This window comes from Pholcus phalangioides, unplaced genomic scaffold (assembly GCF_987345545.1).
Source record: "Pholcus phalangioides strain wild (caught in Gottingen) unplaced genomic scaffold, Ppha-v1.0 ptg000010l_1, whole genome shotgun sequence".
In the NCBI taxonomy this organism is placed as follows: Eukaryota; Metazoa; Arthropoda; class Arachnida; order Araneae; family Pholcidae; genus Pholcus; species Pholcus phalangioides.
Window position 1 is genome coordinate 22,622,765 of NW_028301603.1, and position 14,325 is coordinate 22,637,089.

Genomic DNA, 14,325 nt, shown 5'->3' on the forward strand with positions numbered 1-14,325 from the left:
CGTGTGGCACAGCTCCCTCGCTACGCTCGGTCGCCCTGGGTAACTATTGACTTTGTTCCAACAGCACCAAGAGATCTGTAATTCAGTAAGGATAAAACCCGACGAAAGGAATGTACCGACAGTCCAATGAAGTAATTAATAACTATAATAACTTATAATTACTGACTATAAATATAACATAGGTTATATACATCAAAATAATAATTATTATAATAATATTACTTAGTTTTATTATATTAATTTGTATTTCTTATTATTACAGTATAAATTATTAATTACAATTGTTAATAATAACATTTATAATAAATATAAATTATTATTAATTATCTGACAAAATAAATCAATTTCAATTCATTAGTTCTCATTTAATTGTAAAATCGACCTTTTCTGCATATTCGTGACGTCACAAGATGCTATGACGTCACATAGAGCTGTTCTAACACAGCTACCACATATAAGCAAGTATCACACATTGGCGAGAAAAAAAAATTCGCCAAGTTGGCACGAAACCCGATCACGGAAATATAGCCAAAAAACCAAATGTCAGTTACCTCAAATGGATGATGTGCACAGCATAAGTGCATGTACCAAGACAGAAACGACATAAACTGCCTCCTAAAGTTAAAGTTGGTATCCTAGTAGGATATGATATGTGGTATTTACAAAATTATATACCAAATGGGACCCGACTTGAACGATAGGCTACTTTAAAATTTCGCCAGAGCAGGACAAATGCCCCAAATGAGCAAAAAACTGCCTGGCAACAATGGTTTTTGAGTCTCAACAATCACTTTCCGAACATTTACTTTGGTTACCGTGGTTCCCAAGCAATGCGTTTCAGACGTATATATGCTTTTACAATGGTTTGTCACTTCCTTAACGCTGCCAGTGTATGTATAATATTTTATGCCTTTATAACGGTTTGCCAGTTTTTCAATCATCCCAGTAATGAGAGCTTTTTCAATAGACGTCAGAATCAGCATCACTTTGAAGGACAGGCAAAGGATGATCCCCATAGAAATCAGTGTTAAAATTGTCGATTTTACTGTATAAATGCGGAAATTTAGTGGGGGTTTCCTACCACATCAATAATTTTAAAAATTGAATTGAATTCCCGATTTTTGAAATATTGAGTTCGCTTAGAGATACGAAGCACAAAAAATTAAATATGAAGTAATTAGCCAGACTTACATTTGAGTTGGATATCCATGCAATAACATTGATTTCAACTTTTTATTTGCATCTTCTCAAGCATGAAAATTAATGTCTCTGTATTGTGAGATATAGATAGCTTCTTTCTCAGCCAGAGATATCAAGGAAACAGTTATTTTCCGGATATTATGCCGAGGCGAGCTCGGAAAGAAAGGTCATCACGTCTTCGCCGGGACTCAAACCCAGGCCCTCTTGCATACCGGGCAAGCATGCTACCATCGAGCTCGCCTCGGCATAATATCCGGAAAATAACTGTTTCCTTGATATCGCTGGCTGAGAAAAAAGCCATCTATATCTTTCTAAACCGTCCCACCCGGGGGCCATTTCCTGAAGTTAAGAGAGGCTACTAACGCCTCTACTTCAGCGCCTCGCGACACAGTGCGTGAAGTTAGGAAGGCAGAGTCATGTGTCTCCAGTGATGTAGATGGTAGCATGCTTGCCCGGTATGCAAGAGAGCCTGGGTTCGAGTCCCAGTGGAGACGTGATGACTTTTTTTTCCAAGCTCGCCTCAGCATAAGATCCGGAAAATAACTGTTTCCTTGATCTCTGTATTGTCTTTTAATATTCAACTGCATAAATTCATATATTTTAGGTTTTTTTACAATTAATTGTGGGCCCATAAAGTACATCAAAGAAATTCCACAGCTTTAACTAAGCATGTTTGGAAGCTGAAATAGGCAGATGGATAACTTGAAGTTCAAGGGAGGGAATCAAAATACCTAGTGTCCCTTGAAAAAGGGAAAAAAATATTTTCATTTCTACGTTTCTTTAAATCTAGATTTGTTTATTTCATGAGTAGTGCAGGAAGTTGCCTTATTGGTTAACGTGGAAACAGTTTGTATGTCCCTCAAAGAAAGAGGGAAATATCACATGATCCAAAAAGCCTCCTTGAAGAAAATCTGGGCAGCGTTGGGTATTATATAGTTGGTATTAAATAATTTTTTTTTTTTATTGTTTGGATCCTTAATAATCTGAACAAGTTTTGATTTAGTAAAGATAATTAATTAATGCTAGATAAATTACCTCTTTATTACGAGAAATAAAATTCAAAATTACTAACCTGAAGCGCTTCATTCAATTTACCTTTGACTCCTTCAATAAATTTCTAAGGAAGGGAAAAATCTGTGTTAAGCATATATAATTTAAAAATTTAATCAGCAATTATTATCAGTCACACAAGTATTTATCCTTAATTGCATAGCTTTGCATATGTGCAAAGCATTTTTCACACTCTCATCACTGAGCTGATATAGGTTTTTGTGAAAACGGTAGGAAAAAGAAATACAGTCAATGCTTGCTATAGTGACCACCTTATGACTGTTTCATTATAACAAGCAGTACGATAAGTCATAAATGTTTTTCTATGCACCCCATGTTATCTGCTATCCAATATAATGACCCAAAAAAAAAAGTCATTCAGTCCTAACTCAGCTCTGTCCCATTTCTTATTTGCGAAGAAATAAACAAAAAATCTATGATTTCCTTTGTCAAAGTTGTGTTTGAGCTTTAACACTAGAATCGCAGCACTTTCGGTATACCTAGAACCACGAACTGGGTGAATTGACCCAAACTGTGAAGAAACGGTGTTTCATAGTGAAAATAGGAATTTATTTTAGGTTTTCCTGGGTTTTTCCCTTCTTTTATTCAAAGTTGTTTAATTGTGTATTCATAATAGAAAACTATATTTTTTATAAACACTATATTTATAAAACCGGCTTCAAAATTAGCTAAAAATTGATATAATGCTGTAAAAATAAGATTTAGTATACATTATTTACAATGCTAAGTACAAAAGCTTTTTTCAGTAATCTCATAATATGGCAAAGATGTAAAATGAGCGTATGGAATTAAGCATGAAAATGACTATAATACGATTCTGTCAAATAAGTATTGATTTCTTACTGGTAAGGAGAATTTAGGATGAGCACTGGAGAAATTTTTTTTAATTATTCTTGCGCATTCACCTCATGTTGAAATTGCACAACCCATGCAAAAATTAAGTTTTGTTTCCACATTTTGATATTACCTGAAATCAGACTTGTTTATTTATTTTTGTTTTTATTTTTATGGCTAACGAACAGTTACATGATCGAGAGCGCACTGACATTTACTCTTGCGCAAGGACAACAAGTATGATGAACCCAGCTCTTCAATAAGATTTTAGAGAAACTGCGTTCAAAAAATAGTTCTGGCCTTCTGTACACTGCTCTATACAAAATCCAGGATTTTTTTACACTGAGATCTAAGATGATGTAGAAAATGTGGACGAGCCACGGGACAGGCTTAGCCGAACACTTTCTGGCCATTTGATCACCTACAACTACGGCAAACTTTGTTGAATTGTAGTGTGAAATAGTTTTTGGAAGCTTTTTGAGACTACTGTCAATATCGACTGTCAGAGATGAAGCGTGCTGAGTAATAAAACATTTTTTTTCCCTTTATAAATTTTCATTGTGGCATCACTGTTTTCCTTTAGCTGTGTTTCATGAATCTGTAGTGTCACTATATTGCATCAGATAATATTGCTCTTCGATTTCATCTCAATGTCCCTACTAAGCTTGTATTTTTTTACTTTTAGCATTTGAGCCAGCTTCAGTGTAGTGAAAAAAGGTGTCGGTTGAGGCATTTTTCCCGTTCTTCTCAGTTGCATTGCAATGGCTTGATCAGTAATTTCACTATGTACTCAGAAAGAGAGAGATTCGTTGATGCCGATCCTTCCCAAGGTTTGGAAATCCGTTCAAAACTTATTTGGTGCAAGCCAGAATTTTATTCTGTTTCTCTGATATCATTTGCCTACAGAAATTTCAGCTACACGTTTTTTTCTAGAGTTGAGTTTTTACTTTCCCAAAACCTTTCTTGAGTTCTGTCAGAATTCCAGGTATTCAAGTGTACAATGGAAAAAAATATTTAGCTCTACTTGTCAGTGGCGTGGCCAGGTTTTGGTCCATGGGGGAGCGAAATTGTGAAAGGCGCCATTTTTTTATTTGTGCTTAAGGCGCAAACTTAAAATGCATTAGTGGAAAAAACTTTAAATTTCGCAATTTAAAAAAATCAAATTTATTTTGTTTTCAGTTGATGTTATTTTTAAAAAATTAAATTAATTACCTTTCAATTAATTAATGTATTTTAATTAATTTTAAATTCCATTTTATGTTTTGTGTACGTATACAAATGCAAACACCAAAACAACTGGGAAGTCACCCTAAAAGGTAGTTGGAAAAAAATTTAGATTAAAATATAAAAAATGATAAGGAGAAAAATAAAAAAAAAAGGGAAAAAATATTTTTTTTTCTCTCTCTCTCTCTAAAATTATTCCAAGATATGAAAGTACAGAGAAATCTTCATGCTTTTCCATTTAATCTGCTGGCAAACCTCACGACACCATAGTTCATATTAGAAAGTATTGTAAGCCCTCGGAGATGAGTGCTAATTGGAAAGATAACACCAGATAATCTTTAAAGAGTTGACTCCATGTTTCGTGGGCACTTTTTGTTTTTCTCTGAAATAGTATATGTATGTATCTTCAGTTACTTTTAAACTTTCCTCGTAATACATGGACAATTCCAGGCCCAGTCCAGGTGCCCCAACGGCAAAAGGGACTTCATGAAGATGAGATCCAGTTAAAATTTTCGAGAGTGAACTGTTAGGCAGGCATTTCTGAACAGGTAGAGGGCCTCAGAAAAGGCCCTTTGATGCTCGTAAGACGGCCCTGCGTAGACCACCAATGTGTTGTTGTCGGAAATAAAGAAACAAATAACGCCCGGAATTCTGCTTTAAAAAGCTATGAGTATATATATAGTGCATTTTTATTATTTTATTTCGGAAATATTCAACGGATTCTCAAAGATCGTGTGCTCGTGGCTCATCAACACCCCTTTTCTGAGGGACGTCTCAATGCGTTGGTGTATTGATGCGTGCTTATTCAGTTCTTTGCGGTAGGTTTTCTTTTTACATTAGACCAGGAGGTTCTCCAACTGTGCACCGCGACACCCTGGTGCGCCTCCAATCTTCATCAGGGGCACCACAGAGCGGTGACACTGACAAAGGTATTTCGAAAATATTTTTTGTTAAACAGTTTTAGGGAGCAGGCGGAGCTCGTGAATAAGTATCAAATAGGGGAAAGGGGCACCTCGTGTGGAAAAAGTTTGAGAACCCCCACGTCACGCAATTCTGGGAAGTCACGGATAAATTATGGTGAAGTCGGGGGGGGGGGGCACGGGTGCCAAAAGTTTAAGAAATACTGGGATTAATTGGAGGGGAGATATACGTGTCACACCGGCCATAACTTTTCCAGGAACCAGGAAATAATTTCTCAGATTCGGCACCCTGCTTTATATGCATAATGATGAAACAAACAGTGATTCATAGGAAAAAGAAACTACGCCATCAAAAAAAATGATGTGTCTGAAAAAGTCACATTTTAACATAAAACTATGCACTATCACCATATGATATAGCACAATATATTGCTGTACAAATATATATAGAGGGAAGACTACAATTTCCACTCCCATTGTCTACATATCAGAGTGCTATTGACCCAAAATTATAGGTTTTTATTTACCCACAATTAAGCAAAACTCTTCCAGAACCCCCTTTTGTGCCCCAAAATCTTGGGTTTTTAGGACTTTAAAAAGCTCATAGCTGTTTTCCACCTTTTCTTAGTCTTTGACACTGCCCTATATACAAGCTAGTAACTCTTGCCAAGGCACCTGCAGATAACGTGGCATTTGTAGGTGTTGTGAATCTAGCTAAGTTCCCCCCCCCCCATACATGAAGTGGTATTTCTAGGAGCCCAAGCTCTACCTAAGGCGCCCAAAGAAAAGGCGATACTTCTTGCAGCTTGAATCCTAGCCATTACTTCATAGGTTCAGTGGTCTGTACACAATAGGTTCCCGTGCCTATAATTTCTTCAAAAGGCGCCTTAGTCAATGCTCTTGGTGGCCCTTCAGAACAGAATGAGCATTACGTGAACGCCATATCCTCACACGTATGAAAGGTATTTCTAGGAGCTGTACCGAGAACGACCAATAGCAAGAGAAAAAAGTTAGAGCTAGAAGCGGGCAAGATTCTGCCCTTTAATAAAGGTGGGAAACAGAGGCTGATCTGAACATGTTTCCAGATGAAGAGCTTGAGAGCAATTGTAAAAAATGGTAATGAAAAAAACCTCCACTTTCTTTTCTTCTTCTCTTAAGGGTTAGTACAAACCCAATCACTGTGAAATTGCAAGCGGCGCAAATATTAATGTAGATTTTTTTTTCCTTACTCATCATTTTAGTCAATGAAGGTGTAAAATGAAAAAGTCAATATTTTTTAAAGTTTTTTTAAAGATCAAAATTCATTTAGAAAAATAGGCGCCAATGTAGGCAAAATTTTGACTGGGGGAGCAATCGCTCCCTCTGCTCCCCCCCCCCCCTGGCTCGTCACTGCTACTTGTCATTCCTTCATTGAATAAAAGATAACCTCCCCGGACAATAAATTGGCCTTGACAGGTCTTTATTCTTCACTATCTTCATTTAGAAATACTTTTTAGAAAAGGTAAGCAATTCCAAAAGAATTATACACCCCTTTTTCAATCACCCAAACTGTGGTTCTAGATATAAGCGCTTATATCTCTGAAACACGAAATGTGAAGATAATAAAATTTTCATTAATTAATACTCATATGATATCATGAAAAGTCACAAAAATTTTTTATTACCTGAGCGTAAGTTTATGAGATAAATGAAAACGAAGTTTTATTTGGGTCAAATTCACCCACTCTGCGGTTCTAGTGTTAATATTGGAGAATTTGATACATATGCGCATGCTAGTAATTAATTATTACATTTTTATTATGCTTTTCTAACCTGATGTATTTTCATTGAAACACTGCTTGCTTATTAATTATAAATTATATTACAAACTGAATATAATTTTTTATACTGTCCAAATATGAAATTCTCTTAGCCAACTTTTTTAGAAACGGGCCAAAGAACTAAAAGAAAAAAAATTAGCTGCCACGCTGTAAAATTTGAGGAACACTAGCCTTTTGAATGTTGTTGTCTGGTCATCCTGGCATGCTGGAAAAAGTGAGGGTTTACGATCACAATGTGCATTCAGCCAATTCAATGGATTTTTAAAATAAAGATACCAGTATTTAAGAATTTTCGAGAACTGGCATGCCAGAAAATACGGATATTCACAGCATACTGGTCTCTCTTGCTATTTCCTGATATGCCAGCTGAAAAGGGGGAATATGGTAATTGGAATTTTATACTTAGAAATGAAGTGGCAGAATATGTTATATATTTTGAAGACTGCCATGGTTCATTACAAATGAGGCAAGGGGTTATCCTTTACAGCTGTGAAAAATACAGTAAATATATTTTAACAACTTTATGCATATTTACTAAAATCTGTGTTTCATTTTTTGCACACACAAAAGTTTTTAAATCAATTGCTGTTTAAAATCTCAAATATTTTTTTCTATATTTTTTTCCTTTTTCCCATATGCAAAAAGGGATCATTCCCTTAATTGATTTAAATATTGAAATTGAAAATTTCTATACCATTATTTTGATATGTGGCGAGCCAGATAGAACTTCTAAGCTGGCTGTATCTATCCTGTGTGCCATAGTTTGCCCATCACTATCTTTGCCCATGAGTAGATGGGGTGGGTCTGTGAGACCCATGCACATGTATTCCTCTCATTTACTGGCAGGCAGCAAGAAGTATTTTCTTGAGGTAGTCGCTAATGTTTTGTTTGTGCTTGTTTATCTATTGTACCAACCATGACTCCCCTCCAAAGGTGAGACTGGCATGGCCCCAAGACTATTCTTTTCATTTTTATTTTTTCCGACTACTACTAAACCACACATGCACCTCATCCATATATTCCTCTGCAGAACTTCTAACGAATTAGTACATGCTAGAATGTGTGTACATGTTGTGTACCTAATGAGGTTTGTTTCTGTGTAATGCTTTTGTTATTTGTAGTGCTGCCATCAGTTTTTCTAACAATGATTGAATAATTGTACCACTGTAGGGCTGTTGCTCTCTGTGGCAAGACTTTTAACCGGGGAGATCTCACATTCACACCTCAAAGTTGGGAACCAATATTTTTTAGATTATAAATTCACTGTAGAAGAAGACAGTGAATCTGGCTTGGGGTCCTGATGCAGTATGTGGGAGCTATGGTGCCGATTTTGGGAATGTTGGCTATTTTTTCCCCCCAGAACAACTGAAAGATCTTTTTTAGAGTGTATGAGACCCAACCCATGTAGTCATGCAACTTTTTTTTTTCAAGGTTAGTTCATATCGTTATTTCTGAAACGACTGTGAAGATGAGATATGAATGTTTATATTTTTCACATCATATCAGATTTACTTCACATATATTAAAAAAATCATTTTAAGGTTTTTATCATTAATTTTTCGATTTAGTATGATATGAGTAACCCAGAACTGTTCATTTGAAATTTAATTACAAAATAATGCAGCAATGGTTAATTACATTTATTTTGTGTTCATAATGCAGCTAAAACGATATAATCATCAGTCAAAATATTATAAAAGATGTAAACTGAAGAGCCAAAAAACTGGTACAGGCATGCGTATGCAAATAAAGAGATATGGAACCAATCAGAGTACGGCGCTGCGGTCGGCAACGCCTATATAACACAACAAGTGTCTGGCATAGTTGTTAGATCGGTTACTGCTGCTACAATGGCAGGTTATCGAGATTTAAGTGAGTTTGAACGTGGTGTTATAGTCGGCGCACGAGAGATGGGACATAGCATCTCCGAGGTAGCGATGAAATTTGGATTTCACGTACGACCATTTCACGAGTGTACCGTGAAAATTGGGAATCCGGTAAAAAATTAAATCTACGACATCGCTGCGGCCGGAAAAAGATCATGCAAGAACGGGACTGACGAGAATCATTATACGTGACAGACGTGCAACCCTTCCGCAAATTGCTGCAGATTTTAATGCTGGGCCATCAACAAGTGTCAGCGTGCGAACCATTCAACGAAACACATAGATATGCGAAGGCCCACTCGTGTACCCTTGATGACTGCACGACACAAAGCTTTACGCCTCGCCTGGGCCCGACAACACCGACATTGGACTGTTGAGGACTGGAAACACGTTGCCTGGTCTGACGAGTCTCGGTTCCAATTGCTTCGAGCTGATGGACGTGTACGGGTATGGAGACAACCTCATGAATCCATGGACCCTACATGTCAACAGGGGACTGTTCAAGCTGGTGGAGGCTCTGTGATGGTATGGGGCGTGCATGCAGTTGCCGTGATATGTGACACCTGATACGTCTAGATACGACTCTGACAGGTACGTAAGCATCCTGTCTGATCACCTGCACCCATTCATGTCCATTGTGCATTCCGACGGACTTGGACAATTTCAGCAGGACAATGCGACACCCCACGCGTCCAGAATTGCTACAAAGTGGCTCCAGAAACACTCTTCTGACTTTAGACACTTCCGCTGGCCACCTAAATCCCCAGACATGAACATTATTGAACATATCTGGGATGCCTTGCAACGTGCTGTTCAGAAGAGATCTCCTACGGATTTATGGACAGCCCTGCAGGATTCATGGTGTCAATTACCTCCAGCACTACTTCAGACATTAGTCGAGTCCATGCCACATCGTGTTGCGGCACTTCTGTGTGCTCGCGGGGCCCTACACGATATTAGGCAGATGTACCAGTTTTTTGGCTCTTCAGTGTATGATTATTTTATAATGTAGGGCCCCACACGACACTTTTGGCATCCAATACCCCCAACCTCCTCCAATGAACCCAACTACTCGTCACATCTTAAATTCGTCAAGCAAAATATTCCTCAGGCACTGCAAATTAGTCATTCAATTGCCAGTTTCCCATTGATTTTGATAAGCAATGCACCACCATCACAAATACAGTACAATACACGATGCACCACAATAATGTAATGCACTGCAATACATACATGATGTGTCATGATATTCAATACAGCATAATAAGCAATACACTATGTTGTATTATCACTTTATTTAAATCAAGAAAAACAGCACATACACACGGAGAGCAAGATATACACATTGCTTGTCAGTCCCCCCTGCCATCCAGATGGCTTTGACTGCTCAATTCTTTGGCTGGTGATGATGATTATTACACATATCTCCTCCTCCCCCCCTTTTTTTCAAAGGTTGAGCCTATTAAGGGGTTAAAACAATTCTTCCACTTCTAGTTACATATGGCACCCTGACAGCTGAGTTGTCACTCGAATTCGATGGAGTTGCTGCAGGACAATGTTCCAATGAAGGAAAGTCCAATTATTATTCTTTCTCTGGGTGGAAATTTGATGATGGGATTAGATGTCTTCTATTTCTTCTATAGATGTTGTTTTCACACTTAATCAAATAAGATTTTGGGAATGAAGTCTTTTGTAGCACTACACTAGTAGCTCTTCTTATCCATACTACTTCTTCCTGTAATTTCTTGAGATCTCTCACCCCATGTCTTTGGTTGTAGTTTTGGCATTATCTTTCGATTCTCCTTTTTCCCTCGATGGTTTTTCTACCTACTGCTTGTGGTTGCAATTGACCTTTAGCCATTGGTAAAGTTGTTTTAATTCTTCTACTTATCAACAACTCTACCGGACTGAATCCATTTTCTAGAGGAGTTGCTCCATATGCCATCAAAGCAATGTATGGATCTTCTGACTTAATCAGCATTTTAACTGTTTCAACTGCTGACGCAACCAGTCCATTACTTTGAGAAAACTTTGGACTACTAGAAATGTGTGTGAATACATACCCTTTAGAAAACGCTTGAAATTCCAATGTACGGACTGGATCAAACTGAGGCCCATTGTCTGATCGAACAATATCTGGAATGCCATGTCGAGCGAATATGGACTTGCAATGGTTTACAATTTCAGCAGCTGTTAGTCTATCAAGTTTTGCAATTTCAGGAAAATGAGAATAGTAGTCAGCTAAGAGGAAATATCATGAGTTTTTGTACTTGAACAAGTCCATACCAATCATCTCCTATGATCTTTTAGGAAATGATGTTGGAATGAGGGGTTGGTGCCTGTTCTTAGGTTCTTGGATACAAGCCGTGTAATTTTTTACCTTTTCTTCTATTTCTTCACTTATTCTAGGCCAATAGACATCTGGCACTAGCTCTACATTTTGTAATTTCAGGTAATTCCAAGATGACTTTCGTGAATCTGATTTAAAACTTCACTTCGATGTGATCAAGGAATGATGATTCTACAGCCTCTCATCATTATCTCATCCTGGATGGAGATTTCGTAACGATGTTGCCAGAAAGGTAGACAAAAGGAATTGACATCTTTCTTTGCAGGCCATTCCATCATTGTATATGATGAAAGTTTCTGACAAACTTCATCAGCAAGTTGTGCTTCTTTCAGTTCTTCCAGTCTTTTCAATGAAGCCAGTAGAGTATCTTTAACCATTTGGACATGTACCTATTTTGTCTTCCAATTCATTTGTGTTGTTTGGATACATTTGAGGACTCCCGGATAAAGCATCTGCTGCATGCAGTTCCATTCCTGGAATGTGAACTATCTCATAAGAGCATCACATCATCCTCAATTCGATCCTTTGTAGCTTGGTGATAAGTTGTCCAAATGTTTTCTGGAGAAGATAGGAATCAGATGTGTATGATCACTCTGTATCTTGAAATGAGTTCCTGTTAAGTAATCCTTAAATTTCTCACAACCCCATGCAATAGCTAAGGCTTCCTTTTCGATTTGGGTGCATCAAGTTTCAGCTGTGGTTGAAGTTCTGGAACCATAGGCGATAGCACCAATCTGACCATCATCTTGCTTTTGGCGTAAGGTAGCTCCCAAGCCATATGAAGATGCAGAGACAGTAACTATGGATTCCTGGTTGGGATTGAAGATTTTCAAAACAGGATCAGATGACAGTATCTCCTTCCATGCCCGTGTGGCATGGTGGTAAGATGCTCGTCTACCATCGTGAAGGTTGTTGTCAGGGTCCTGGGTTTGAACCCAAAGGAAGATATAGATAAGATATTTTCCCTAACGAACTCGAGACGACCACCGATAGACAGCGCCTTCACTTCCAACCCATCTCACTAAAAGCAGTAAATTGCAATATAGCAATATGGCCACAGTTGGTGTTTGGTGAAGTAGTAGTAATATCTCCTTCCATTTAAGAAGAGCATTTTGCTGAGGTATATCCCAGACATATTTTGTTTTGTTTCTGAAAAGCATAGTTAGAGGAGAAAGCACTTCTGCATAATTTGGAATGAAATGAGCCAAGTAATTTGCCATGCCCAACATCTTTTTCAATTCCTTCATATTTGTTGGTGACTTATACTCCTTGATAGAAATGACTTTCTCATCATCTGGGTGAATTCCTTGGCTATCAATGATTTGACCAAGAAATTTAATTTTGCTAGTTGAGACGATACATTTTTCTTTTTTCAAAGTCAAATGAACATCTTTCATTTTCTGACAAACTTCTCTCAATCTCACATCATGCTCTTCTTGAGTAGACCTCTGCACTAGTATGTCATCCATGTGACAAACTGTTCCACTTGTGTTTTCCAGAACTTGTATCATTTTTCTTTGGAAATGTTCTAGAGCGGAAGAGATATATTCCAAAGGGCAGTCTAAGAAATCTGAATCTTCCAAACGGAGTAATAAATGTCATGAGATAAGATGACTTTTCACTTTAGCACCAGATAAGAGATTTAGTGTGTATTCCACTTTCGGTAAAGGATGTAATTCCTGTAGAAAATTTTTGTTCAGCTTGATCAAATCCACACAAATTCTCAATCTATCCATCACTTTTGGGCACTATTACAACAGGAGAGCACTACTCCATTGGTTCAGTGACTGGAGTTATGACTTTTTGTTCATCCATCTTTTTTTATCTCGATTTCTGTCTTCTTCAAATGCGGTTTAGGTACTCATCTTGGCAATGTTACTGCAGATGGAACATCAAGCTTGAGTTACATGAAACAAATTCCTTCATGAGTCCAAGTCCTTTGAACAGTTCAGGAAACTCTTTTTTCGGATCTATTGCAGTAATCTGTTGAACAGCACTGATATTATTGTGTCTTAAGCCAAAGAATATCAAAGCTGGTTCCCCAAGAAAGTTTTTCAAGCCATCGATGACACAGATTTTTTCTGTGCATTGCTTGATTACATAGCTAAGAGGTGCTTCAAACATGCCCAACACTTTTAACAGAGTGTTATCTGAACCACAGAGAGTTCTATCAGCTGGTTTCAAATTCAATTTCTGGAACAACTTGATACAAAGTTGCAGGTATCACTGTATGATCTGCTCCACTATCTAGTCAAAATTTCAATTTCTTATTCACAATATTGACAAAAACTATCCATCCTGGTTCATGTTGTGTCAAATATGACCCAAGAACGAAATTTTTGAATGCTGGTTTGGTTTCTTTGCTAAAAAAATATTTCTGAAATGTTCCAGTTTAGAACATTCAAAACATTTGGCATCTCTAGCTGGACATAATCTTCTCTCATGTTTTTGCTTGCCAAACCATTTGCATGTCTCAGAATGTTTGGAATCTGAAAAGTCCTTGCTCTTTGGTTTATTTTTCATACCAGACTTTTGAGATTGAAAGTGATCAGATTTTCTCGAAGACATTGCATGTATAGTAACGGTGTGGTTTCTGTTTCATTGAGTTTATGTTGTTGCTGCTTGATTGATTCACTGAGCCTAACTTGTTCTACTGCTTTTGATAGTGCAAGTTTGGCATTGCAACCTTTCACACTCAGAGCTTTATCTTGAATACCAACAGCAATATGATCATGTATCACATATCATATCAATTGTATGATCAGTTGATCATGCAATTCTCCAAAATCACAATGTTTCCTGGAAGGCTGTATAAAGCAGTAATGAAGTTGTTTACTGATTCTCCTTCTTGCTGTACATGTTTGTTGAAATGTGCTCGTGCAAAAATGGTATTCTTTTAACAATGAAATGATCACTAAACTTCTTCACAACGAGTTCATAGTTTCCCCTTTCAGCATCAGTCAAATTGAAAGAACTGTAAATGTCCTCGGCTTGTTCACCCATAATATAAACCAGCGAGT

The 14,325-nt window shown here is 37.4% G+C and overlaps 1 protein-coding gene across 1 annotated transcript in view; it reads right to left on the reverse strand.

Moving 5' to 3' along the window:
- The window catches only part of LOC149081134 (uncharacterized), a 109,405-nt gene that overhangs the window by 70,572 nt on the left and 24,508 nt on the right, over window positions 1–14,325 (reverse strand). The window contains exon 3 of the mRNA XM_089238293.1: window positions 2,273–2,317. Coding sequence (XP_089094419.1) covers window positions 2,273–2,317 — 45 coding nt within the window. The remainder of the gene's footprint in view (window positions 1–2,272; window positions 2,318–14,325) is intronic.